General features: G+C 44.2%; 1 protein-coding gene across 2 annotated transcripts in view; it reads right to left on the reverse strand.

Moving 5' to 3' along the window:
• LOC138488902 (sodium channel protein type 2 subunit alpha-like) overlaps positions 1 to 25,107 on the reverse strand; it is a 1,546,115-nt gene that overhangs the window by 22,981 nt on the left and 1,498,027 nt on the right. Inside the window, exons 24-25 of one of the 2 annotated variants that reach the window (XM_069616295.1) lie at positions 18,644 to 18,781; positions 11,047 to 11,151 (exon numbers count right to left, since the gene is read on the reverse strand). The exons of the other annotated variant lie outside the window; for it this stretch is intronic. Coding sequence (XP_069472396.1) covers positions 11,047 to 11,151; positions 18,644 to 18,781 — 243 coding nt within the window. The remainder of the gene's footprint in view (positions 1 to 11,046; positions 11,152 to 18,643; positions 18,782 to 25,107) is intronic. 2 annotated transcript variants of the gene reach the window in all.

Below are 25,107 nucleotides of genomic sequence, written 5' to 3' on the forward strand. Positions count from 1 at the left end.
CCCCAGCACACATGCCCAATGGCCCATGCAAGGCCGGGGGCATTTTGCTTCTCCAGTATTGCATGGCCCATTGGGGATTCAGACTGGGCAATTGCACATAACAAAGGGTCTAGTGACAAGGAAGAGCTCTGGCACCTGTACGAGTGTTCAGGATACGGATAGCGCTCTTTGCTTCCTGGCTCTTATGGCACAGTAAGCCAGAGTGCTCCTTTGTTTCCAGGAAGGCAGACACGCAGAAAAGCTAAGTCCAGACTGGGGCTGAAGGTAAGAAGAATGCATCATGTATGTGTGCATGCCTTTGTGAATGAATGAGTGTTTATGATGCATGTTTGGGTGTGCATATGAATGACTGAGTGCATGGTGTATGGGTGCACAAGTGAATGCTGTGTGAATGAGGGAATGAATGAGCAGTGAATGTTGTGTAGATGTGTGTGTTAGTGTGTGCTTGTGCTAGGCCGCTGATTTTCAGAGCTAATGAGGTGATAAAGTAAGAATGCTACGTGACATTATGTGGCTAGGCTGGTATTTTGCTGATCCAGTCTAGCCATTTCTTGCTGTAGCATGGCATTTTTTACTGAGCATCTTTGATATAGAAGGCATGATAAGTCTTACTACAAGGTTAGACTGGCATTTTGGAGCAGACAGTCTAGCTATTTCTTACTGTGGGTTGACATATTTTACTGGTCATCTTTGATAAAGCAGGCATGAAAAGTGTTATTACATGTTCAGACTGACATTTCGGTGCAGCAGTATAGTCAATTCTTGCTGTGGCATGACATTTCTTACTGCCCGTCTTTGATAAAGCAGGCATGGTGAGTGTTATTACTTGAGTAGACTGGCATTTTAGAGCAGCCAGTCTAGCCATTTCTTACTGTGAAATGACCTTTTTTTACCGTGCATCTTTAATAAAGCAAGCATGCTACGTGTTATTATCTGGCATTTTGGTGCAACCAGCTTTGGCATGACATTATTTACTGGGCATTTATGATAAAGCAAGCATGGTGCGTGCTAGACTGGCATTCTGGTGCAACCAATCAAGCTATTTCTTACTTTGGCATGGCATTTTTTACTGGGCATTTATGTTAACACACACATGATATGTGTTATTACGTGGATAGACTGTCATTTTGGTGCAAACAGTCTAGCCATTTCCTACGATGGCATGACCTTGTTTACTGGACATATTTAATAAAGCAAGAATGATTAGTATTATTACCTGGATAGATTGGCATTTTGGTGCAGCAAGGCTAGCTATTTCTTTGTTATGGCATTTTTTACTAAGCATATATGATACAGCAAGAATTATGTGCTGTTAAATGGCTAGACTGGCATGATGGTGCATCCAGTCTAGCTATTTTCTACTGTGACATGTCATTTTTACTAGGCATCTTGGTGCAACCGATTTGCATATGTTTTCAATGAGCAGTGGAAGTTAATATCCCCAATGCTACACATTTTGTTTATGTGTATGTAGTGCACAATCTTTATGTTTCTAAACAGTATGACACTGGATGGAATTATATGTGTCGTGACTATATTAATTATGTAGCCTAACTTGCATTGCTGAAATTGTGGGTTGAGCATCTGTGTATGTTAAAATTGTTTGTGTGTTGTGTTTTTGTGTATGTATATTTTGTTGTAAGATAGACAGTTTTTGTCTTTTGTGCTTGTTTGCGGTGGGCTTTTATAAAGGATGAACTTGTTACGTTGTTTATATGAAATTGTGGCACATCATGATCATATAAAAGAGATGGTTGTCAACATTTTAACTATGGCAAAATAAAATGTTTTTTTTTAACTTAATGAAAGATAAATAAAATATTTCCAATTTGTTCAAAAGGAATATAAGGGACCCTTTTCTGACTTCATTTGTGACAAGGGTTTTTAATGGCAAAGCCACCTGGAGCACACTTTTATGTGGGGGTGCTGCCATGTATTGCCAGAACCAGCGCGGGCATGTTTTCTCATAGTATAATTACTAGCATTATGAGCAAAGCAAATATGAGTATATTCTTATATGGAAATACTGGCATTTAATTGGTGCAACCAGAATGGAAATGTATGGGCACACCGAGCGCAAAGATGTTTTTATACTGGCATATATTGTGGGCAAAAGCATCATGAAAATGCATTGGGGGATGCCCCTGTGCTCTGTTGGTGACTTGCATCTATTAGATGTTTGCATGTGTTACCCTACAAAGCCAATTGCAAACTGTCTGTCTTTTTACCCAATTTTTCACATGAAGTGGGCTGTAAAATGTACAATTTTAACTCATTGTTCCAAGGTTTTTCTTGGAGGTAGAACCCCCCCGAACCACCGTTGATTGGTTCAAGCGCACTCGCTACGCTTGGGCACTCTTGCATATTTGGGGAGAATATTTAAGCCCCTCCAATAAATAAAATCTCCAGCCACCACTGATTCTATGCTGGCACACCAGGTTTGGGATAATAGGGCAATAATATCATTGGGGCAGGGTGGTACCATATGGTGATAGCCCACTATCCCAAGGTTATGATCAGAGAGAAGTGGAGACATTGCTGGGGTTGGCAGGCTCTTACCAGGCTCTTACCAGACAGTACAACCTGCTCCCCCCACCTCAAGGCCATTATCACCATTAGCATACAAACAAACCAAAAAAAGCCAGTGCAAATTGAGCTGCGGTTGAAGTGTAGGAGAAGACAGTGATGACAGACTCCAGAAAGGAGTGACGAGAAGGTGATTGAGCAAAGATGATTGAGCAAAGATGCAGGGATGAGTGCAGAAGATGTGTTATGGAGAAGCAGGTTCTAAAAATGGGGATAGTGATGTCCTGAGACAGACATGTTGAAAGAGAAGTGGGGAAGGTGTGGTAGTGGGCCAGGAATGGGGACGGGCAATGCAGGCTGTTGGGAGAGCGCATACTGTAAGTGTGATGGAGACGACAAGGAAAGGAATGAAGAAAATTCAGGGTGCACAGTGAATGGACAACAAACAATATAAGCAAACTAATGCAATGGGTGGATCTTAGTTGAAAGAAGCAGCTTGTAACTATAACCTTATCCCTTTTTAAACAGTATACACTTACAAGCTTTCAGACCGGAGAGAGCCACTCCGATACCTGAGGATTCCTGACACACACGTGCATCGCGCATAGAGGTGAGAGATAGATCCATACTCAAACAGCAGGATAAGCCCCTACACTGCCACAGAGCTAATCTAGGAGCTACCTGAAATATTGCTAAGGTTAGAGCTACCCCTTGGTACAGCAAATAGGGTATAACCTGCCAACTAAGGAGGGTGGGAGGGATGACTCTGCTCACGCCACTAACAGAAAGTGGTTCACCATAGGAACCAAGCCTATCGAGGATGTCTAAAAAATATATCTAGAATCCCCTAAGAAGCATGTACTGAATCCACATTTCCTTCTGTTTTTTCTCTAGAAGTTCTTTCTGCAAGAGTCTTCTTGAGGTGAAACTGACCACACACACAGCGAGTTATGCACAGTCAATCCTACCAACCGGGTGTGTCCAAAGACCAGAAGTAGAGGTTCTAGCGGCACTAAAAAGGAGGTGTGTTAAGTGAAATGTTTGTAATTGTTAGAGTTGTAACTTTCAAAGTTGTCATTTCTTAGAGTTGAGATTGCCAATATTGAGTCAGTTAAATAACACTAATAGTGGAATACTCCCTATGTTTTTGCTTTAGGAATTGAGATCACGAACATGTATATTTTTGGAACAAATAGTATCATTGGCCCTGAAGATGGACTGTTGTAAAGTCCAAAACGCGTTGGCAATACACTGAAAAACCATGATGCTATTTTGGATTGGTGACTTTAAACCAAAGAACTTTATTATTTCATTCTGTTATTATCAAAAAGGGACTTTGCAAATTTATGCGTGAAACAAAAGTCTTACAATTGAGAGTATGTTAAACAAAGCCTGTGAGATAAACCAGCTGTGTTTTAACCTTGGTTGTGTTTCTAAAAAATGTTTTGAAAAAATTGTGAACTTTGATTAAATAAAATAACCCATACAGGGTTTTTCTATTTTTCTAATGTTGTAAATTGTATCAAGGAACTGATCTTATTGAAATTTTTTGGACCGATGAATCGTCTTATCTTGTGAACGGAACTAAGTGTGTGATGCACAACTGTTTGGTAAATTAACATTTAACCTGATGTTATACACTTATCTCAACTCCCCCGAGCCTTAGCACTTCAAACCCTAACATAAGAAATTATAACTATACTTTAGTTTGGAATAGCAAGCAGTGGGACCTTCATTAGACCTCACGTGCCTGCAACACTAATGGTTTTGGGATTGAATTCCCCTTGGAGTGCACTAAGGGTTGGCACATAGCAATACATGCCCTTTTCTTCCTTGAAGTGTAGGAGAAGACAGTGATGACAGACTCCAGAAAGGAGTGAAGAGAAGGTGATTGAGCAAAGATGCAGGGATGAGTGCAGAAGATGTGTTATGCAGCGGCAGGTTCTAAAAATTGGGATAGTGATGTCCTGAGACAGACATGTTGAAAGAGAAGTGGGGAAGGTGTGGTAGTGGGCCAGGAATAATCACGGGCAATGCAGGCTGTTGGGAGAGCGCATACTGTAAGTGTGATGGAGACAATATAAGCAAACCAATGCAATGGGTGGATCTTAGTTGAAAGAAGCAGCTTGTAACTATAACATTATCCCTGTGAAGTCCAAGGTTTCTGACTGTGCAGGTCAGCGGGGGAGGTTACCATTTCCTCTGGCCAAGGAATGCAATATAATGAATAGATACTCTCATTAGATGTTTGCAATCCATTTGTGGATTATCAGTATTTTTGTCCCATGTACTGATAGCAAATGTCCTTCCAATCAGTGAATTTATGTTTAAAATTAATTGAAAGCCAGTGGCAGTCATTGGCAACATTTGTACAAGTAATCAAAATATTAGAATAAAAAATAAAAAATATATTTCCCTATTCTGCATGTATTACATTGTACACACACCACTGCTATCATCTACAATTAAAATGTTCCCATAATCTCTTCTCAAGCTGTGTTAAATGTGTTTCTTGTTCGAAACAAATCTCATTTCCCTTCTTATGTACGTAGTCTAGCAATCAACAGCCTTTTGCAGTGACAGTTAAGGCTGTTATAATTCATAATTAATTTAATAATTGCTCTTTTATAACGCACTTAATACCGGAGACCAGTTTCTAAGTGTGAGACTGGGATTCGAACCTGTGTTGAAATGCACTGTATTGCCCCCAAGACAAACGTGTTGCCCCTGACCATATAGAGACAGACCCCAGCTTCATATCACTAGTATAAGAATTGTTCATCAGTGTTAAAATAATATTAATGTTATCCCAAGTATGGCCTTCGTTTCTAAGTCAGCATGTACATATTTTTCCCATACAAAGTGTATGACTCCTATCACCTTTTCTTTCCAGTATGTTTCCCCTTTTGTCTGCCTACACTCTCCACCCAATACCAACCTTCTTCTCTGTCTTCACTTCACTTATATAGTGCATACAAAGCCACACACAGGACCTTATATATGACCAATGGCAAGAAAACAACACTACTCCCTTACTTAAATAGCAAGGCAGCAAAACACAGAAATCACTGAGCCAAAAATAAAGATTAAATGTAACAAAAGATGCGCTCCACATCTACCCCTTGTAGCCCCTAAATAACTGTTCCCCCTATGTGTGGGGTGTGTGTGTATACATCTGTGATGATTCAAAGTGTTTAATTTTGAACGTTTACAATGAGACTGGCATAGTTTGATACTGAACTTCTACCTTTAATTTCTTCAACTTTTCAAAAGCTTTCCTGAGAAACTAGCACTGTCCATAAGCAAGGATTCTCATGAGCAAGATCAACTACAATACCATTATTTGTCTTGGTGCATTCAAAAGTAATTTGCAAACCTGAAATGTTAGATAGTCCAGCGAAATATTTTGAGTCTTCTCATATTTCTGATCCCTGAATCTTGCCATCCTGTGCACTGTCTAAAAGTCATGGAAGTGATTGAGGATTCAAAAGGGTATTAAAAAAGATTGCGAAGATCCTAACACTTCTCCAACTAATTCCAGGATCCCGTTCTTGCAGCGGTTATGCACTCTATTTTCAGTCTCCAAATATTTAACTTGAGGTTCAAGATCAATTTCACATCCATCCGCTGCCTGAAGGACATTCAGGTTTCCAGAGTAACAGCTTTCAGGGACTGTGTCTAGAGACCCAAGCTACACATCATTGATTATGCCCAAAGGCACCAACACATGCCTCTGGTTGCTTGTGGTCTCATTCGGAATGGATGTGACATAGCAAGTTGTGCTGCACTGTCATTTGTGTGGTGGGATCAAGCTCGATTTGCATATGATAGTTCTTCTTCTGTAACGGTGTTCCAGTCCGAAAAATAAAGGTCTTCAGAGCGCTCTAGAGAAATGTCATGCTTCAGTTTTGCATATTACCATACGTGGGATGGGTATGTCACGTGGCAGCACATAGATTTCACTTCTTGCATACCTCTCCAAAATTCTTGAGTGCGTAGCCTATACTCAACTTTCTACAGTTGTCTCTCAAAATTCTATTCTTCCTTGTTTCCAAACAGGGGTTTCCCCAGGATATTCCACTGAGACGGCTCTCTTTTCTGTTCTTGACTCTTTACAATATGCACGTCATGCTAAACAGTCTTCTCTTCTTATACTTCTTGATCTGTCTTCTGCGTTAAATACTGTTGCTCACACACTCTTGCTGTCTGCTCTCTCCTCTTTTGGTTTTTCTGGCCCTACTCTCTCTTCGTTTGAATCATACCTATCTCAGAGAACTTTTTCAGTCTCTTGGTCTGGGGTCTCCTTTGAAACATATTCACTTACTTGTGGTGTTCCTCAAGGCTCAGTCCTTGGTCCTTTTATTTTTTCTCTCTATACTTCTTCATTAGCTGTGGTTATTTCTTCTTTGGGTTCTTGCATCATTTTTACGCTGATGACAGACAGCTCTTTCTCTCATTTCCACATTTCCCTGATGATATCCATCACAAACTTAGTGCTTGCTTGCTGGCTATCCAATCATGGATGTCCAATTATTTTCTTGTTCTTAATGCTGCAAAAGTGGAGGTTATTTTCTTTCCTTCTAGTTCTACTTCATTGGCTTCTTTACCTTCTTTTATTTCATTCCCTCTGGCTCAGCTACCTATCTCATCAGTAGTCCGTAATCTACGCCTCTTTCTTGATTCTGATCCCTCTTTTACCCATCATATCTCACCCACTGCTCATTCCTGTTGATTTCATCTTTATAACGTCCAGAAATCCTGTTTGTTTATGACTTTCAAACCCACAAAGTTACTGGTGTCTGCTTTCATTTTCTCACAACTTTTTTATTGCTCCTTTGCAATTTTCGGACTTCCTATTTCTCGGTTAGCTCCGCTCAAATCTGTATTTCATGCCTCTATTTGTGTTCATCATCAAATGGCTCATCGTGATTCTATTTCCTCTTCTCTGGTTCAACTTGGGTGCTTTCTTTTCATAATCGTCTAAAGTTCATTTTTTATGTCTTGTTTCTAAAACTCTTTATGGTCTCGCTCCTCCTCATCTTTCTTCTCTTGTCTCTTTTCATCTTCCTTCGTGTCCTCTTCGGTCTGCCTCCCATTTCCATCTTGTAGTTCTGTCTCCTCCATGTGCTCAATCTCGCTTTCGGTCTTTCTCTCTTCTTGCACCTTTAAATCTTTAAATTGGAATACTCTCCCTCTCTCTCTCTCCAATCTATTACTGTCTATTCTTCTTTTCAGGTTTCTGTACGATCTCATCTTCTTTCATCTGCTTAACAAGGTCTTCTAACAATTTCTGAAAAACGTTGTGTTTTAAATATTGACTTCACGTTTTTGTACTGTTTTTGATTCTATGTACAGCACTTTGGCATAAGGCGCTATATAAACTAAAATAAAATACAAATAAATGCAGAGGTTATTCCTTCTTTTTTTGTCTCCTATAGGATCCTCAATCTATGTTTCATGTCAATTTCATGTCTCAGTGCTGACATCATTTTTTTTCTAATTCGCTCTTGTATGGTCTTTTTACTTCTCAAAGTTGTTCATAACTTCCGCTTATTAATTAATGTAATACTCTTTTATGCAGCACTTAATACCGTATACAATCTCTCAGTGCGTGACTACAATTTGTACCTGTGTTGCTTGCTCTGCGTTGTCTTGCTTTCCGTTGTCCTGAGCTATCCTCTTGGCACTCTGCGTTGCTGTGCTTTCTGCTGCTGCTACTATAATTAAGGGCATATAGATGCTGTCATTTATTAGGTACTTTCACTTTTTCTTGTTTTTTCTGTTTTTTTCTGAGGTACCTCTGGTTGAATGCATTTAATTATTTACAGATTTGTAAAGCATGGAAAACCGCTGGCCAAAGTCATCTGGCTGCTGACTGCAAGCTGCCACAGATCCACAGACCCCGATAGCTAAACAGAGAGAAATGTCTTTAAGGCCGTACGAAAGCAGAGGTGGTCAGACAACTCCCACATTTGACAACGGAGAGCGTCCCACAATTTCAGGGCCAGAACAGAGGAGGAGCACCCACCAATACCGGTCTTGAAAAACCTGGGGTCAACACACAGGGTTTGGGGAACAGGTACGCAAGACTCTAGAGTGTATATAGCATAAAGGTTTGTGTCCAAGAATAGGATGACCGGAATGCTGATCAGCTAAGAGGCTTGTGAGGCTATATGTCTTGATTTTTATCCCATGTCCTGAGCGCTGGGAGGTGCATAGGTAACACTGTCTTTGCCTAATGCTAGTTTTAAGCTAATAACATCCTTATTACCGCTGATTGCATTGTATACACCAACACACATATTTGCAGACTAACATATTTGCTCATGTGCTGCCTCCTCTTCAATGCAAAGACAGCCTGATGTGCCAGCAAATCTGCCCCACTACCCCATTACACAATCCAAACATCTCTCCTGCAGAAGAGGAGCCATGACCCACAAGTAATCTAGGGAATATAAAGAAAGGAACTATGCTCTGGCTAGAGCTAGTAGTATTATTAAGGCGCTACAGCCCTAAGAACACAGTAAAGGCTACAGCTGAAATTGAAGCAACATTCCCCCTATAACGCCTGACCACTGAAACAGTTCAGGAAAGGCCCAATCCCCAAATGTACTTAGCTCACATTGCATCAGGATGCTACGTCTGCCAGCTGTGCATAGTCCTTTAGTGATGCTATGGTTAGGCGTCAGTTTCCTACTCCAGGGCACTGCATGTTTCCTTCGTTGAAGACTCTGTAAACACTTGGCCTGCCTTAAGAACATATTTTGTAAAGCCTTTAAACATGGTCATAGGATCCCTTCTGCAAGGTTTGAGCCATATGTTTCCTCTACTTCCTCTTTGGGCTGAAGATACCCCGTCATGGGAGACCTGTCGATCCACCTTCACTACCAGGGTGAAGGGGTAAGGAATCTAGTCTGCTCTTTTAGTTCTCCTTTGGAACACACACTGATTAGAATGCAAGGCAACTTGTAATTAACTCCACTACACATACTATCCTGTATATATTCAGTCAATTTGGACTCATGTAATATGTCTGTGATGCCCTGTCCTGAATCTCTGTTTGATGTAATCTCCTCTCTCTGCTGGTCAGTTGATCACTAGCCTTATTCACTTTTTGTAAGTGTTTCTGAGTGAAACAACTTGTTGCCTCAATACAAAATGCAATATAAAAAACTACAAAATACAATACATTATGGTAAATTAAATGATTGACTATTCATCTCCTTCCTCACTTTTACGCCCTCCTCTGACTGTAAGAGACTTATGCCTCTAGGCCGGGATTGAGATTTCCACTCCTGTTGAGTGACCCTTGTAGACAAATAAATTGAGCTTTTATGTCACGCTTCATGCGGGAGAGCATCCTCTAAGGGTGGGACCTTGAGTCGTTCCCGTGACGCTCTCCATTGTCTTCCTTCCAAGACAAACGCATTGCCGCTGAACAAAATGGTTTGTTGTGTGTTCTATCCAGAGTGCCTCTTACCACAGCAAGTTGATAAAATGGATCTGTTTTGCAGTTTTGCATGGCCACCTACTTTGCACACATCCAAATCCAGTCCTGGGTTCCTCAAAAAGTGACAAAAACATATTCTTTAATTTTCAGTGAGCCTGAAAAGCTCGAATAAGTAATAGTAGGTAGTAGTATCAAGCATTTGCGGTGGCTACTGCATCCTTTGATGGAACTTAAGTAAAGGTAGATGGTCAGATAGCTCAGTGGGTTGAGCATTAATTCCTGAGATTTGTCATAGCCTAGCTGGCACAAGTTCCCACTTGTCTTTCTTTTTTTTTCTTTTTTATTAGAAATTAGTTCATCACAACCTTTTTTCATTTATCTTTTGTATTGAATTCATCAAAATTATATAAAACGGCACAGGTCCACAACATTATTAAACATTAGTTCAATTAATTCTTCATTTTGTCCTATTTATGTCCATCAAGAACTGAAGTACTGCAAAAATCCCAGTTTTCTCCTGACACAATAAAATGGCATTCCATCGTCCCTCAGGGTTTAATACAGATATGTCATGGGCGAGATGTTCTGTGTATTTAACTCTTACTTGAGTTAATACCTCACATTGTATTCTTATATGTCTAATGGGTTCCACCTGTTGTTCCCAGCTGATTCATTTGGCCTTGCCGTTCACGAGTGGGGAGTAGATTTAATCTAAATCTTAAAAAAAGATCACAAAACCTTGGCGATGGAAAGAGTTGACGATACGGTGGTAATTGATTTAATTTACGAGCTTCCACTGAGCAATTTATAGATATCCGAAAGACAGCTTTCCACTCTTCTATCATTAGTACAAAATATACCATTAAATTGGGCAATAGTAACAGCTGATATTTATAGGGTTCAGGAACAGTGATAATTGTGGTTGTAAGTTCGACATAAACACATTTTATTTTAAAACATGTCATCAAATCAATGTATCTTTAGTAAATTAAGAAGGTGAATGCTGTTGTGTGGCTGCTGCAGTGTGCAATTTAATTCAATTAAAATAACCATGCTAGACATATTTTTACCTGTGGCCTTGGTATAGGTTTTTGCGGTTTTTTAGACCCCAGCTTTTTCATTGCATTATAATATTTTTTCTGTTCTTCAGTCATAAAAATGTCTTGACCTCCAAAGTAAAGCAACAAGATAAACACTGATTATAAAAATGTCCACCTGATGGATTGAATGTTTGAAATTGATTGGTAGAGGTAGGGCATTGTCAATGTATCCTGTTCATATATAATTATGGAACATAGAAGCAATTACAGATAACTAATATATACGTATAGCTTACGCATTTCATTCAGTGAGTTTAAGTTTTGTTTCAAGAATTAAAATTAGAGAAGCGTTCTAGGTATGAAACTGGGAATTAGGGTAGAGGTGATGTGAAACTTGTTTTTTCTAGAGCTAACAGAAAATCACAGGAGACTTCATATTTTCCTGAGCGAACAGAAAAATTAATGAAATTAACATGTGATTGGTTAACAATAGAGAAGAAAGGCAAAAAAAGACAAAGAGAGAGAAAGAGACAGGCCCTCATTACGACCCTGGCGGAATCCGAAAAACGATGGCGGAAATGCAATACCGCCATCGAATACCGCTCGGTGCGACTATGACCCGTCACCGCAAAGTACGAAGCCATTAGCGACACCGTAGTGAACGCCAACGCTAACTGCACCAAGTACGCGCGCGCGCGCCATGCCAAACCGTAAATACCACCATGGCGCAAGGGTACGCGAATTCCGACCCTAGCGGACATGTACCTAACGCCATCAAGCATGGCGGAAAGCACCAATCCGCCATGGTGAGAAGTACGGCATCGCGAATCAACCGTAAACGGCCCCACTGAGTGCCTGTACACCGCTCCCTGCCCACAAAGTACAACTCCCCGTAGGTGCAATGAAGTCACAATGCAACCAGTGAAATGTACAAGTCACCCATGCATGCCAACGAACAAAAGAAACACAAGAGGGGCCAATGGGAGCTGCAGGGCACAGATGGCACGAATACAGAAGCCATTCCAATGGACATGACCACAGTCCCCCCCCCCGAAACGCACGCAAACACAGGCACCTGTGACCAGCAATATTCCGAAAATCACAACATGCCACCAGTCCACCTGGCTGACCGGCATCTGTTACACAAAACCCATTCCCCCGCCCCTGAGCATGACAACATGCAAACAGTCACATTGGCAGCCCCCATCCCTGACCTCACTGGGCTCCGTAGGCAAACGCGCCCAGCACAGTACCACGCGACTAAACTCCGAAGCTGGAACCCAATGCAGATCTCCTCACAATACATCGCTCCCCAAATAGGAATATGCCACATCACTCGCAAAGAAGAACGCTACACGGCCCATATCAGAATAGAAATTTAATGCACAACTAAATCACCAAGCCCATACAGCCATTAGTCCATGAACTCCAAAACACATATCACCATTGTGGGCTGCATCCGCAAGGAATGACCAGCTACTACTTGTGTGACGCCCTGTTCCATCATGGTACACAGAGCCACATTCACGTACGAAAAGGCAACATGGAAGCGCACAGACCCGCAGGGCCGTCCCAATGGGGAGGCACTAGTCCAGCTGAAAGGCCGAAATGTTGCTCCGAGCCACTAGTACTGCGTAAGGGCATGTGGCCCATTGGCGATCGTCCCATAAGATCGTAATGCTGCTCCACTGATTAACACGAAGCAGCAGGTGTCGGGAGTAAACGCCATCTGCAGGAGTGGCATACAGATGGCAGTGGCAAAAGGGGAGGAGATACCTGTCAACCAAAAGAAAAGAAAAAGAACAGAATGGCCATCAGAACTACATTCGAACAACTCACTTCAATGATCACACTAAATCCACAGTCATATGCATGCTAGCCCACTCGAAAGGATCATCACCACCCCGAAACCACTTGCGACTCATAACTATCTATATCGAGGTGTAAACACCATCACAAACGAGTGTACCTGTGCATGCGTCTGTCAGAACAGATTCCATCAGATGGGAATGTTAACGTGCATGGACACAAGTGTCTGAAGGCGCGTCGAGACAGGGAGGGCTCAACAAGGCCAGATAGACGATGGTCCCACTATGGCAGCCCTGCATCACATAGCGCAGGGGAGGCGGATAGATTCCAAGAAGCCCTGTACATGGCAAACCCTGTATCAAATCACCTGCCCATGCATCCATTCATCATTCCCTCATCCTGTTATAAAAACGCCTGAATATTTACTCACAAAACATTCGAACTTTCCATTGAGTCTGTGCGTTATGCAGCCTGCAAAATCCACAGTGCCCCAGCCCGTAATTCCAGTGTTGTGAAGTTACATGTATTTGGGAACGTCCGGCCTCATCGCCCACGTCACTATTGCGCATCCAAAACTATTCATATCAATCATTGCTTCCTCGCCATGGCCCCTGTCTCAAGGACATCGAACAAAAGAACGTTATATTTGCAGTCAGACCTGTGGGCATCTCCCCGGCGCTAGCTGAAAACCGAAAGCGCCGGCCTTCGAATTCCTCATTTGCAACATCACGTCGAAGAGGCATCTGTGGCCGTTTGAAATCACTAATTAATCCATCGAGTGCGGCTGTGTGTGAAAATGGCAACTGCCTTCACCCACGAATGGGACGCCCCGCCCGTCGTTGCAACTCGGTACAGTGATGCATGAGGGCCCACCGTTACTCGAGTACTACGTCCCACTGACCCATCACAAGTCTGTTCGCGACTGCAAAGATTGTATGTGAAACAATGGGACCATAGCCGAATGTACATATCAACAAATGTTACACGGCCATCGGGTACAAATACATGAATGCAAGAGCAAGATGCCATGCGTCACATTGCAGCGTTGTGTGCGGGACGTGCTCGGCCAAAGGGGAGAGCAGCTTGCACAGGTGGAATGAATCACCACAGGTGGAGGCCATACAGCCTGAAAACACATAAATTGCACACCCAGTCTCCTCCCACAACCACACCCACTCCAAAATGCTACCGGCAGGACTCGCGATGTTGGCCCTGGGGGACCTGATAGCACTGCAAGTGCTCCAACTCCAAGAAGAAGACGAACACCAACTACAACCGGCCGCACGGAGGAGACGCAGGAGGAGGAGGAGGGCAAGGCAGGGCCAGCAAGGGCCGCCAGCACAGCCACTACCACCACGCAGGCAGCCCGCAATCCCACGCCTCCGAGCACATCCGTTCAACCTCACTGATGAGCAGATCCACACCCTCTACCGTTTGGACCGGGACACCATAGCCGCCATCGTGGACATGACACAGGCTGACCTTGTCAGCATGATAGATAGCCCAACCACCATCCCACCCCTACTGAAGGTGATGTCTGTACTACACTTCCTGGCCACAAGCACCTACCAGCACACAGTCGGACAGTTGCATGGCATTTCACAGCCACTGTTCTCACGGACACTATTGCAAGTGCTCGATGCCCTCCTGCAGCACGCAGACGACTACATCTCTCTACCACGCTCGGAGCAGGAAATTACCAACACAAAAGTGGGATTCCATGCACTTGCCGGCATACCGGGTTGCATTGGTGCCATCGACTGCACCCATGTGGAATTGGTCGTTCCACATGCCATGGAGGCCCAGTACCGCAACCGAAAACAATTTCATTCCCTGAATGTACAAATGGTGTGTGACTCCAACAGGATCATTACACATTGTTGTGCCAGATTCCCTGGATCAACCCATGATTCTATGGTCTTGAGGAACTCTACTATACCACGCTACATGGAGCGACACGCAGGGAACAGATCCTGGCTACTCGGTGAGTCTCATTTCATGCATGATGATGTGGGGTATGTGATGCGGCAATGAACTGCCAGGAGGGGGGGGGGTGCGTACGTAGCAATGGCATTCCACATCATACGTTTCTCGTCCACATACAGGTGATGCTGGGTATCCACTGAAGAGATGGCTCCTCACACCAGTCCGGAACCCACGGGACCAGCATGAGGAGGACTACAACCATGCCCACTCACGTACCCGTGTAGTCATTGAACAGGCATTCGGCCTACTGAAGACTCGTTTCCGCTGCCTCAGCAGGTCTGGCGGGGCACTCCTGTACCGCCATGAGAAGGTTGCAAAGATGGTCATGGCATGTGTCATGCTCCACAACATGTGCGTACGTAGAAATGTGCCCATGCCCCCTGACGCTGAACTGCAAGCACCTGATGATGGTCATGATGAGGGTGGGGATGTGGCAGCACCTCAAGGAGTCTGCGAGGCACCGGAGGGCCGTGACATTCGTCAGCATCTCATTGATGCATGCTTCTAGCACTCACGCCTGGTGGATGATACATGGACACGGGACTCGTGGCACTGTGTGTGTCTGGTACATGCACAATATGGACTGTACGCCTATGATGGCCTAGTACACAAAGATCATTGTCCACACATCTCATTGGTTGATCGTGCACTGTTTATGGCATATGTGATATCATGTAGAACACCCTATCGACCCGCCACCCAAGTGAGCCCAACACACCCCCTCCACCCTCCTACCTCCCCCCCGAACACCAGTGTCCAAAGAAGCTCATTGTCAGTGGGCTGTCGCTATTGCAAGCCCCCTCTGCGGGTATCAGGGGCACCCCTGCCTGTGGAGCGCAGGTTCCTCCCAGATCTACGTTGGGGGCTGCCCTGGACGGAACTTGCAACGGATGACGTCTCTGCCTGCTCACGTCCATGCATGTCCCTAAGGGTTTGTGAGAGCTCAGTGAGCACACGGCACACTGCGGCAAGTTCGGCACATACGTCTTTGGACGTCGCATGCAGTTCCCCCCTCAGGCTCTCGGTGCTTCTCTCCATTTGGACTCTCAGGCTCTCGGTGCTACTCTCCATTTGGACTCTCAGGCTCTCGGTGCTACTCTCCATTTGGACTCTCAGGCTCTCGGTGCTACTCTCCATTTGTGCCCTGAGTGTCTCAGTTGATGTTTCTATGTCTGCCTTAGTGCCCCCACATTCATCGGCATGGTCCTTGAGGAGCGTGGCCAGTTGCTGCTGTTGCACGATTAACTGGTCGAGGGACTGTTGCCTCTGCTGGGCCATGGCCATTTGCGGGGGTGTCACAGAGGGGCTGTTGACCTCATGTTGCCTTGCCACAGGGCTTGGGGGGGATGGCCAGTCGTCGTCTTGTGGGTGCCCCTGCGTGGTATCCTCATGTTGTACGGGATGGGACAGACAGGGGGAATGGGACAGGTCATGGATGGATCTGACTTCGACATCCCCGTCTTCTGTGTCGGAGCATGCTGCCATCAATGGGGTGTCACCTATGGTGCTGCTGCCACCAGAGGCAGTGCCTTCTGTGGCATCCGTTGGGGGGACCTGTGGTGGTGGTGTTGTGGGCATGCTGGCTGCTGGGGTGCCTGTTGATGTTCCCCCCTCTGTGCTGCCACCTGATTTGTGCTGCTGCCGTGTCTTGATGCGTGCAGCTGAGGTGGAGGGTCTTTGGCCGTTGGTCTTGGCCCTCTTTGCAGGTGTGCTGGTAGGGGTGTCCTGATGCTCGTCGTTTGGATCGGAGCCTGTGGTGGAGTAAAGGAGGGCGAGGGTTATTAATGGGTCTGTGGGTATTGGAATGGCATTGTATCACATGCATTGGGGTGGTACATGAGGGTGATTTGGGTCGGTGCCTTGGAGGTGCTTTTATTTGTGTGTGGGGTGAGGGTGCAGTTGTTTGGCAGCCTGCAGTTAGGGTGTGCCTGCTGGACGTGTGGTGGGTGTTTTAGGGGTTTTTAATTATTTATGTATTTATTGTGGTTTTAAGGTGCACTATCAGGGCGATGTGTGTGGACGTTCTCCTAGACATGTGTTTCTGTTGCACTATGTGGACACATGGTACTTCACATGATTGGACATTGTGGATTTAGCATTGTTTTATCTGGGCCACCTACCTGATTCTTCTGATGTCTGCACTCCTTTCTCCATCCCTCCGACTCCCTCTATGCTCTCCATTCCGATGGTGGAGGCACAGATTTCTTCCCAGGGGGTCAACTTGATGGGTGATTCAGGACCTCCCCCGGTGGCTGTGGCAATGTTGCGGTTGGCAGAGAGTATGCTGCGGACGCGTATCCGCAGGTCGTCCCACCGCTTTCTGCATTGCTGTGGGTTGCGGGGTGCGGTCCCCACCGCGCTTACCCGCTGTGCCACCAGAGCCCATATGGCCTTCTTGTTGGCAAGTGCCGTCCTGGTCATTTGCGTGGAGAAGACGGCGGCGGCATTCTCCTGGAGGGTCTCTGTTAGCACGGTGAGTTCCTCACGGGAGAAGTGGACCTGCCGCTTGCGGTCGCACGCTTTCTTCGCTACTTTTCCCATTTTTCTTGGTTTCGCTAGGGTGGATGACGGGTTGGGGTGTGTCTCAGGGTAGTGATTTTAGTGGTTGTGTGGTTTTAGTGGTTTTATGGGTGCACGGCGGGATGTTTCCCGTTCCGGGCCCATGTTTTAACTTCCGTTTCCGTATATTTCCGGTCACCGTACTTTCCGGTAGGCGCACTCTGCGGTGCCCGCTGTGATGGGTGGCGGTATTGCACCTAGGGCGCCGTACGGCGGCGGTGTGGGCCGTTTTGGGGTCATTTCCGCCATCGCGGACTTTGCACTTCCGCCATGCCGTGGTGCTCGTGCCCGATGGGTCGGAATGGGCCGCAATTTGCTCCTTCGTGCAATGGCGGAAACGCTATTTACGCTGTGGCGGTCCGGTCGGTTGATTTCCGCAAGGGTCGTAATGAGGGCCACAGAGAGAATGAGAATGAGGATGAGAAAGATGGAGGGAGTGGTTTTTTGTAAGAGAACAAGACATCAAATACTGATTTCAGCCGGTGCCAAACATTTGTCTTCCTGAGAGACTAGAACATCTGTGAATGTGATCTGATTGACACATGTTTGGAGAAAATCACAGTGACGTGGTTTAGAGGCGCACATTTTTTTGGTGAGGGAATAAAAGAACACACGTGACAGGCAAAGAGACATACTGTATATGAGTGAGCAGAACTCACAGTGACTGGGTTCATTCAACTCTAAGCAAGGCCTCAAAAATTACCTCATAGGTTAAAGGATTGAAGGATTCTGGCTGCCTCAAACCACCCACAGTTAATGGAAGTCTCGAAACCCAGCTTTTCAGCTTGAGAAATAAAAACCAAGGGGGCTGCCGGGTCTCCCTTAAAATGTATGAGAGGCCTGCAGAACAGTGTATCAGGAGTTATGTTATTTCTATTGGTCTTCCTTCCATAGTATAATGGGGTGGAGCTCCCTGTCTGTCAGGCATGTTCATAAAAACCTTGAAAGGAATTAGAGATAGACTCCAATACCTCGACTAATCAACTCTATTGTAAAGAGATTATCGCAGAGGAATATTTGGTCAGACGCTATTTTCATAATCAATTTTTTTAAAACATGTTTTATGTGGTGTTTTAACATTGTGTATTATTAAATAAAGAGCTATGTATTTTTTCGAATTACTGTATTTATCCTTGATCTGTCAGCTTTCTATCTACCTCTCTACTTGATACTATAACACAATGTTCTACACACATTATTTTAAACCATGCATACAATATGTTATTTTATTTCGAAACGGTGCTGAAGCAAAGCACAATACAAAAATACTCATCTTCTTTTTTTGCTGGTTGAAGTTATCAATGATGACACCAATGAAGAGGTTGAGCGTGAAGAAGGACCCAAAGATGATGAAGATAACGAAATACAGGTACATGTAGAGGTTGATCTCATACTTTGGTTGTTCGTGTAACTATAAAACAGGTAAAATACGTTTGATGATGACTTTGCGGTGAACTGTAGTTCGTTGTAAAACAGCACAAATGAAGCAGTGCATGCCACAACGTTAGCAATACTCATGTAAACTTCTAAGCTCATTGCAAGTAGCTTGAGCATTGATCATTGCAGGATCCTTACCTTCCAACAGCTTCCTGAACTCAAGTTCACATTCTTAACACGAGCCCAAGTACCAACAACAACGACTGCATGGTAAATTGCATGCAAGGGAATGTTTACATACATGCATGTAGGAGGTTTGATTTTGTAGTTAAATGTACATTTTAATTTTTATGGCCATTTAACATTTGCCCTTTTGTGATCACCACTTATTACACAAGTACATGTTCCAATGTCAATATTCTGAAGAAAAATAATACTCCTGAACAGTGCCTGTCTTTGAATCTTTAATGTGAACATACAATCGAATTACTCGGCCAATAACAAGCCATTTCTACAGCTGCAATTCTAATGTATACCATGTTCCTACAAGGTTGTTTAGTGCATAACATATTCGTTTTAAATATTTCTATATTTGTATTCATGCTCTTTCCATTAATTTCACCATTAGATTACAATAACACAAAAATCCAAATGATAGAAAAATACTGCCCACCTACGTGGGTGGTATATTTCTCATGTCAAGCAGGCAAGCATTCGGACCAGTGGTTAATGGAGAGGTGTGCTACATTTAAAAAAAAGTAATTATATTCCACTCAGACAAGTGGAAACACAAGCCAATTTTTCCAGCACATGTAATTTCTGCATGGTTCGCCACTGGATTCCTGGAAACAAACCTAGAAGTAATTTGCCACGTGCAGCCCACTCCCTCCCCCATGGATGTGGCCTATTCAGCACTGTTCATAGTGCTGGGAGGGTGTAACACCCTATCCTCAATTAGTTCCCAATATATTTCTCACCTGTTGGACATTATTGTTATACATTGGGCAGCAGAAATGTGGAGCAATCTAACAAATTAACAAGGGGGGTCCTGGGAGTCCCTCTGCCAGACATTAGTCCTGGTTGCGAGAGACGTACCCAGATTCTTTAGCTCACTATCATTCACAAAGGAGAAATATCCAAAACATATCAGTGTTTGTCCTGCCCTGGGGCAGTCCAGCACCGAAATGCTAGGCAATTCTCCTCTGAACAAGAGTACCAACAGCAACCCCAGACACGTGTTTCGGTCTGGTTGGACCTCATCAGTAGGGAGGAGCTGTGCCTCTCTAAGAATAGTGAGCAAGGGGTCCACGTCTGGATTCCCCTAGTAACTTAGGGTGAGACCCAAAGTTACTTGCATATGCAAATTAACAAGGGGGGTCCTGGGAGTCCCTCTGCCAGACATTAGTCCTGGTTGCGAGAGACGTACCCAGATTCTTTAGCTCACTATCATTCACAAAGGAGAAATATCCAAAACATATCAGTGTTTGTCCTGCCCTGGGGCAGTCCAGCACCGAAATGCTAGGCAATTCTCCTCTGAACAAGAGTACCAACAGCAACCCCAGACACGTGTTTCGGTCTGGTTGGACCTCATCAGTAGGGAGGAGCTGTGCCTCTCTAAGAATAGTGAGCAAGGGGTCCACGTCTGGATTCCCCTAGTAACTTAGGGTGAGACCCAAAGTTACTTGCATATGCAAATTAACAAGGGGGGCCCTGGGAGTCCCTCTGCCAGACATTAGTCCTGGTTGCGAGAGACGAAATATCCTAAACATATCAGTCTTTGTCCTGCCGTGGGGCAGTCCAGCACCGAAATGCTAGGCAATTCTCCTCTGAACAAGAGTACCAACAGCATCCCCAGACACGTGTTTCGGTCTGGTTGGACCTCATCAGTAGGGAGGAGCTGTGCCACTCTAAGAATAGTGAGCAAGGGGTCCACGTCTGGATTCCCCTAGTAACTTAGGGTGAGACCCAAAGTTACTTGCATATGCAAATTAACAAGGGGGGTCCTGGGAGTCCCTCTGCCAGACATTAGTCCTGGTTGCGAGAGACTTACCCAGATTCTTTAGCTCACTATCATTCACAAAGGAGAAATATCCAAAACATATCAGTGTTTGTCCTGCCCTGGGGCAGTCCAGCACCGAAATGCTAGGCAATTCTCCTCTGAACAAGAGTACCAACAGCAACCCCAGACACGTGTTTCGGTCTGGTTGGACCTCATCAGTAGGGAGGAGCTGTGCCTCTCTAAGAATAGTGAGCAAGGGGTCCACGTCTGGATTCCCCTAGTAACTTAGGGTGAGACCCAAAGTTACTTGCATATGCAAATTAACAAGGGGGGCCCTGGGAGTCCCTCTGCCAGACATTAGTCCTGGTTGCGAGAGACGAAATATCCTAAACATATCAGTCTTTGTCCTGCCCTGGGGCAGTCCAGCACCGAAATGCTAGGCAATTCTCCTCTGAACAAGAGTACCAACAGCATCCCCAGACACGTGTTTCGGTCTGGTTGGACCTCATCAGTAGGGAGGAGCTGTGCCACTCTAAGAATAGTGAGCAAGGGGTCCAAGTCTGGATTCCCCTAGTAATTTAGGGTGAGACCCAAAGTTACTTGCATATGCAAATTAACAAGGGGGGTCCTGGGAGTCCCTCTGCCAGACATTAGTCCTGGTTGCGAGAGACTTAGCCAGAGTCTTTAGCTCACTATCTTTCACAGAGAAGAAATATCCCAAACATATCAGTCTTTGTCCTGCCCTGGGGCAGTCCAGCACCGAAATGCTAGGCAATTCTCCTCTGAACAAGAGTACCAACAGCATCCCCAGACACGTGTTTCGGTCTGGTTGGACCTCATCAGTAGGGAGGAGCTGTGCCTCTCTAAGAATAGTGAGCAAGGGGTCCACGTCTGGATTCCCCTAGTAACTTAGGGTGAGACCCAAACTTACTGGCATATGCAAATTAACAAGGGGGTCCTGGGAGTCCCTCTGCCAGACATTAGTCCTGGTTGCGAGAGACCAGGACTAATGTCTGGCAGAGGGACTCCCAGGACCCCCCTTGTTAATGAGCAATCTAACAATACATGACAACATCCATTTGCAAAATTATTAGTTCACATTATTTTATGGAGGAAAGTTGTACCAGTTTAATATTTCGAGAATCCAACAATCCCACTCATTCTGAGACGACAAAGAAACTGTTATATACAATATGTTTATTTTAAAGTAGAATATCAAATCAAGAATACATTTTAAGACCCCCAACAAAAGTGGGCTGCACATGAAAGACTGTTGTTGAACCCAGGTTTTCAACAAATATATTACAGTGGATGTTATCATATTAAATTTGTCTACCAAAAATGAATAAACAACATCCGATGGAAATTACATCACTATTCCAAACAGGGACACTCTTTGATATCATTGTATTTAAATGGATGATTTAAATAATACATAGCTGAAATATATGTACTGCATTTTAATGGCTTGTTGCAAAACGTACTTATATGATACTCTTTGTCAATACATTGACATCGTAATGTAAATGTAATATTGCCAAATCAATACAACCATGTACTTAGGAGAATTAAAAATGCAAAGGCGATACAAATCAAAATGGGATTGGATTGGAGGGAGGAATAATGATGAAAACGTTTATATCTCAATCAATCTATCAAAATATGCTTATGTTGGTCCATACAATAAACAATCATATATTCATTAAGTATAAACATTATAAAACAAACATAGCATCATCATTTGTATCAACATCACATGCTAAATGGACTTATCTATCCAAAAATTTAACAAATAAAAACAGGAAATCAACACCTCTACTGAATTAAAATTCCAATACTTCCCCATTATGCTAAAATCTCAGAATGATAGGTCATTGTGCTAATGTAAAATGTGTTCTTGTGATAAGCTCTTTTCAGGAGATCATTGCATGCACTTGCCCTTAATGTTCAAACATCAAGCTTTTCTACACTTCAGCTGGTTAATTCAGTTGTAAAGTGATGGTACTTCACATAGCAGCTCAGTAAATCCGTACTCCTCTAGTACTTTGAAAGATCATGACGTGCTGCTGCTAAATACGGTGCCACACCGAAATGACCTAATAATCCCAAACAATTATCTCTGATACATCATTGACTCCCGGGGAATGCAGTGCACAAATCAAACTTTAATAAACGTTCAGATCTTTATTATTCGGTCCCCTATACATTCTCTCATCCGATCAATGGAATAATGTCCCTGAAGGATCAAAGAACAATTCAAACTTTGCTCTTCCCACTGTAAACACATGTATGGCATTACATAATTAAACTGTAGGTATTACACAATGTCACTATGATAAACTCATTTGTTAATCTTTTGACAATGTGAGCTCCTTTTTTGCCTTACCCATCAGGCTTTGCCCAAATATGTGACAAGACATGAAGTGATTCCAATTTGCACACTTGCATGGCAGGTAAGTAGGGCATCCTGAGCATTCGTCATACTAAATTGCATCTAAAGTGCACCAAGAAACCATGCAGGTGGCAACAGTGCACAGTATAAGAACCTTTAACATAATGTTAGGGAGAATTCTCTGTTTAGGCTGAATTTCCCTACCTAGTGAGTCCCCCAGCAGCTTTGCTGGATTTCTAGGGTTTCTTTTTTTCTCCTGCCAAGAGTGAGACTCTTTTACCCTCACCCTTGGGCATGTTGAAGTGTGTTTTCTTGGTTAAACCTTGTGTTGAATGGGCTATGGGGTCTTTTACTCCATAGGGCCTCATGTATTTTTGTGATGTGGGTTACACAGCACCCTCTGTGCCGTAACCCAGGGGTGTCCTAGGGACTCCCCAACATAGACTCCATACCCTGAGACTGACTACTGTCTCCCAGGGCATGTAAAGTCACCAACGACTTTACTAGTCTTAAATCCTGAACAGAACCAGTACAAACCATCATATTGTGGACGTACTGGCTGGGGCAATTCGATTGCCCCAGGGTCTGTTAGTCAAGGGGGCACGTCTCCGTCCCCCCTGATCGAGTTTTGGCTGGTGGCAGTGGAAACTACTTTTTATATTCGACCGCGAATATTTTCCTATGGGATTTCCCATTGTTTTAGGCTAACACATTTAATTATTTATTTACGGTAGCCTCAAACATACCGCCGGTTTATATATTTATTATTATAACTCCGGTTGGGATTTTTTGCCAAAACTTGATTCTAAAATGGCGTTGGCGTTCGCCTCTGTAACTCTGACCCGAAGTGGAGCCCTTTGTCCCACTTTTGGCGGGCTTCTCCACAGAAGCCCTCCAAAGTGGTGCCACTCTGTCTGGGGTACTTAGGAGGGGTGGAGGGGGATTTAGGCACCCTGGACTGAGTTACCTTGGTAACTCAAGTCGCACTCCGTCCTGATTGGCCCAAGTGGTGAGCCGGCCGGCTCACCACTTAGCATGTTTGAGTGACAGCTAGGCTGGGTGAATGGGGGTTTGCTGCATAAAAGCAGGGCTTTGGGGACTGGAACTTCAGAAGTCGCCACAGGACAAAGGGCTCCACTTCGGGTCAGAGTTACAGAGGCGAACGCCAACGCCATTTTAGAATCAGGTTTTGGCAAAAAATCCCAACCGGAGTTATAATAATAAATATATAAACCGGCGGTATGTTTGAGGCTACCGTAAATAAATAATTAAATGTGTTAGCCTAAAACAATGGGAAATCCCATAGGAAAATATTTGCGGTCGAATATAAAAAGTAGTTTCCACTGCCACCAGCCAAAACTCGATCAGGGGGGACGGAGACGTGCCCCCTTGACTAACAGACCCTGGGGCAATCGAATTGCCCCAGCCAGTATGTCCACAATATGATGGTTTGTACTGGTTCTGTTCAGGATTTAAGACTAGTAAAGTCTTTGGTGACTTTACATGCCCTGGGAGACAGTAGTCAGTCCCAGGGTATGGAGTCTATGTTGGGGAGTCCCTAGGACACCCCTGGGTTACGGCACAGAGGGTGCTGTGTAACCCACATCACAAAAATACATGAGGCCCTATGGAGTAAAAGACCCCATAGCCCATTCAACACAAGGTTTAACCAAGAAAACACACTTCAACATGCCCAAGGGTGAGGGTAAAAGAGTCTCACTCTTGGCAGGAGAAAAAAAGAAACCCTAGAAATCCAGCAAAGCTGCTGGGGGACTCACTAGGTAGGGAAATTCAGCCTAAACTGAGAATTCTCCCTAACACTCGCCCCCCCCAGACTAAGGGACAGGAGGATTTAATCCACTCCTGGATGAACCTCATACCTCTAGTCGATGATATACATCCTAGAGAGTCCATCAGCATTTTGATGGTGACACCCTGACCTGTGCTCAATGGTGAAATCAAACCCTTG

Source organism: Ambystoma mexicanum, chromosome 9 (genome assembly GCF_040938575.1).
Source record: "Ambystoma mexicanum isolate Mex_15411 chromosome 9, UKY_AmexF1_1, whole genome shotgun sequence".
NCBI lineage: Eukaryota > Metazoa > Chordata > Amphibia > Caudata > Ambystomatidae > Ambystoma > Ambystoma mexicanum.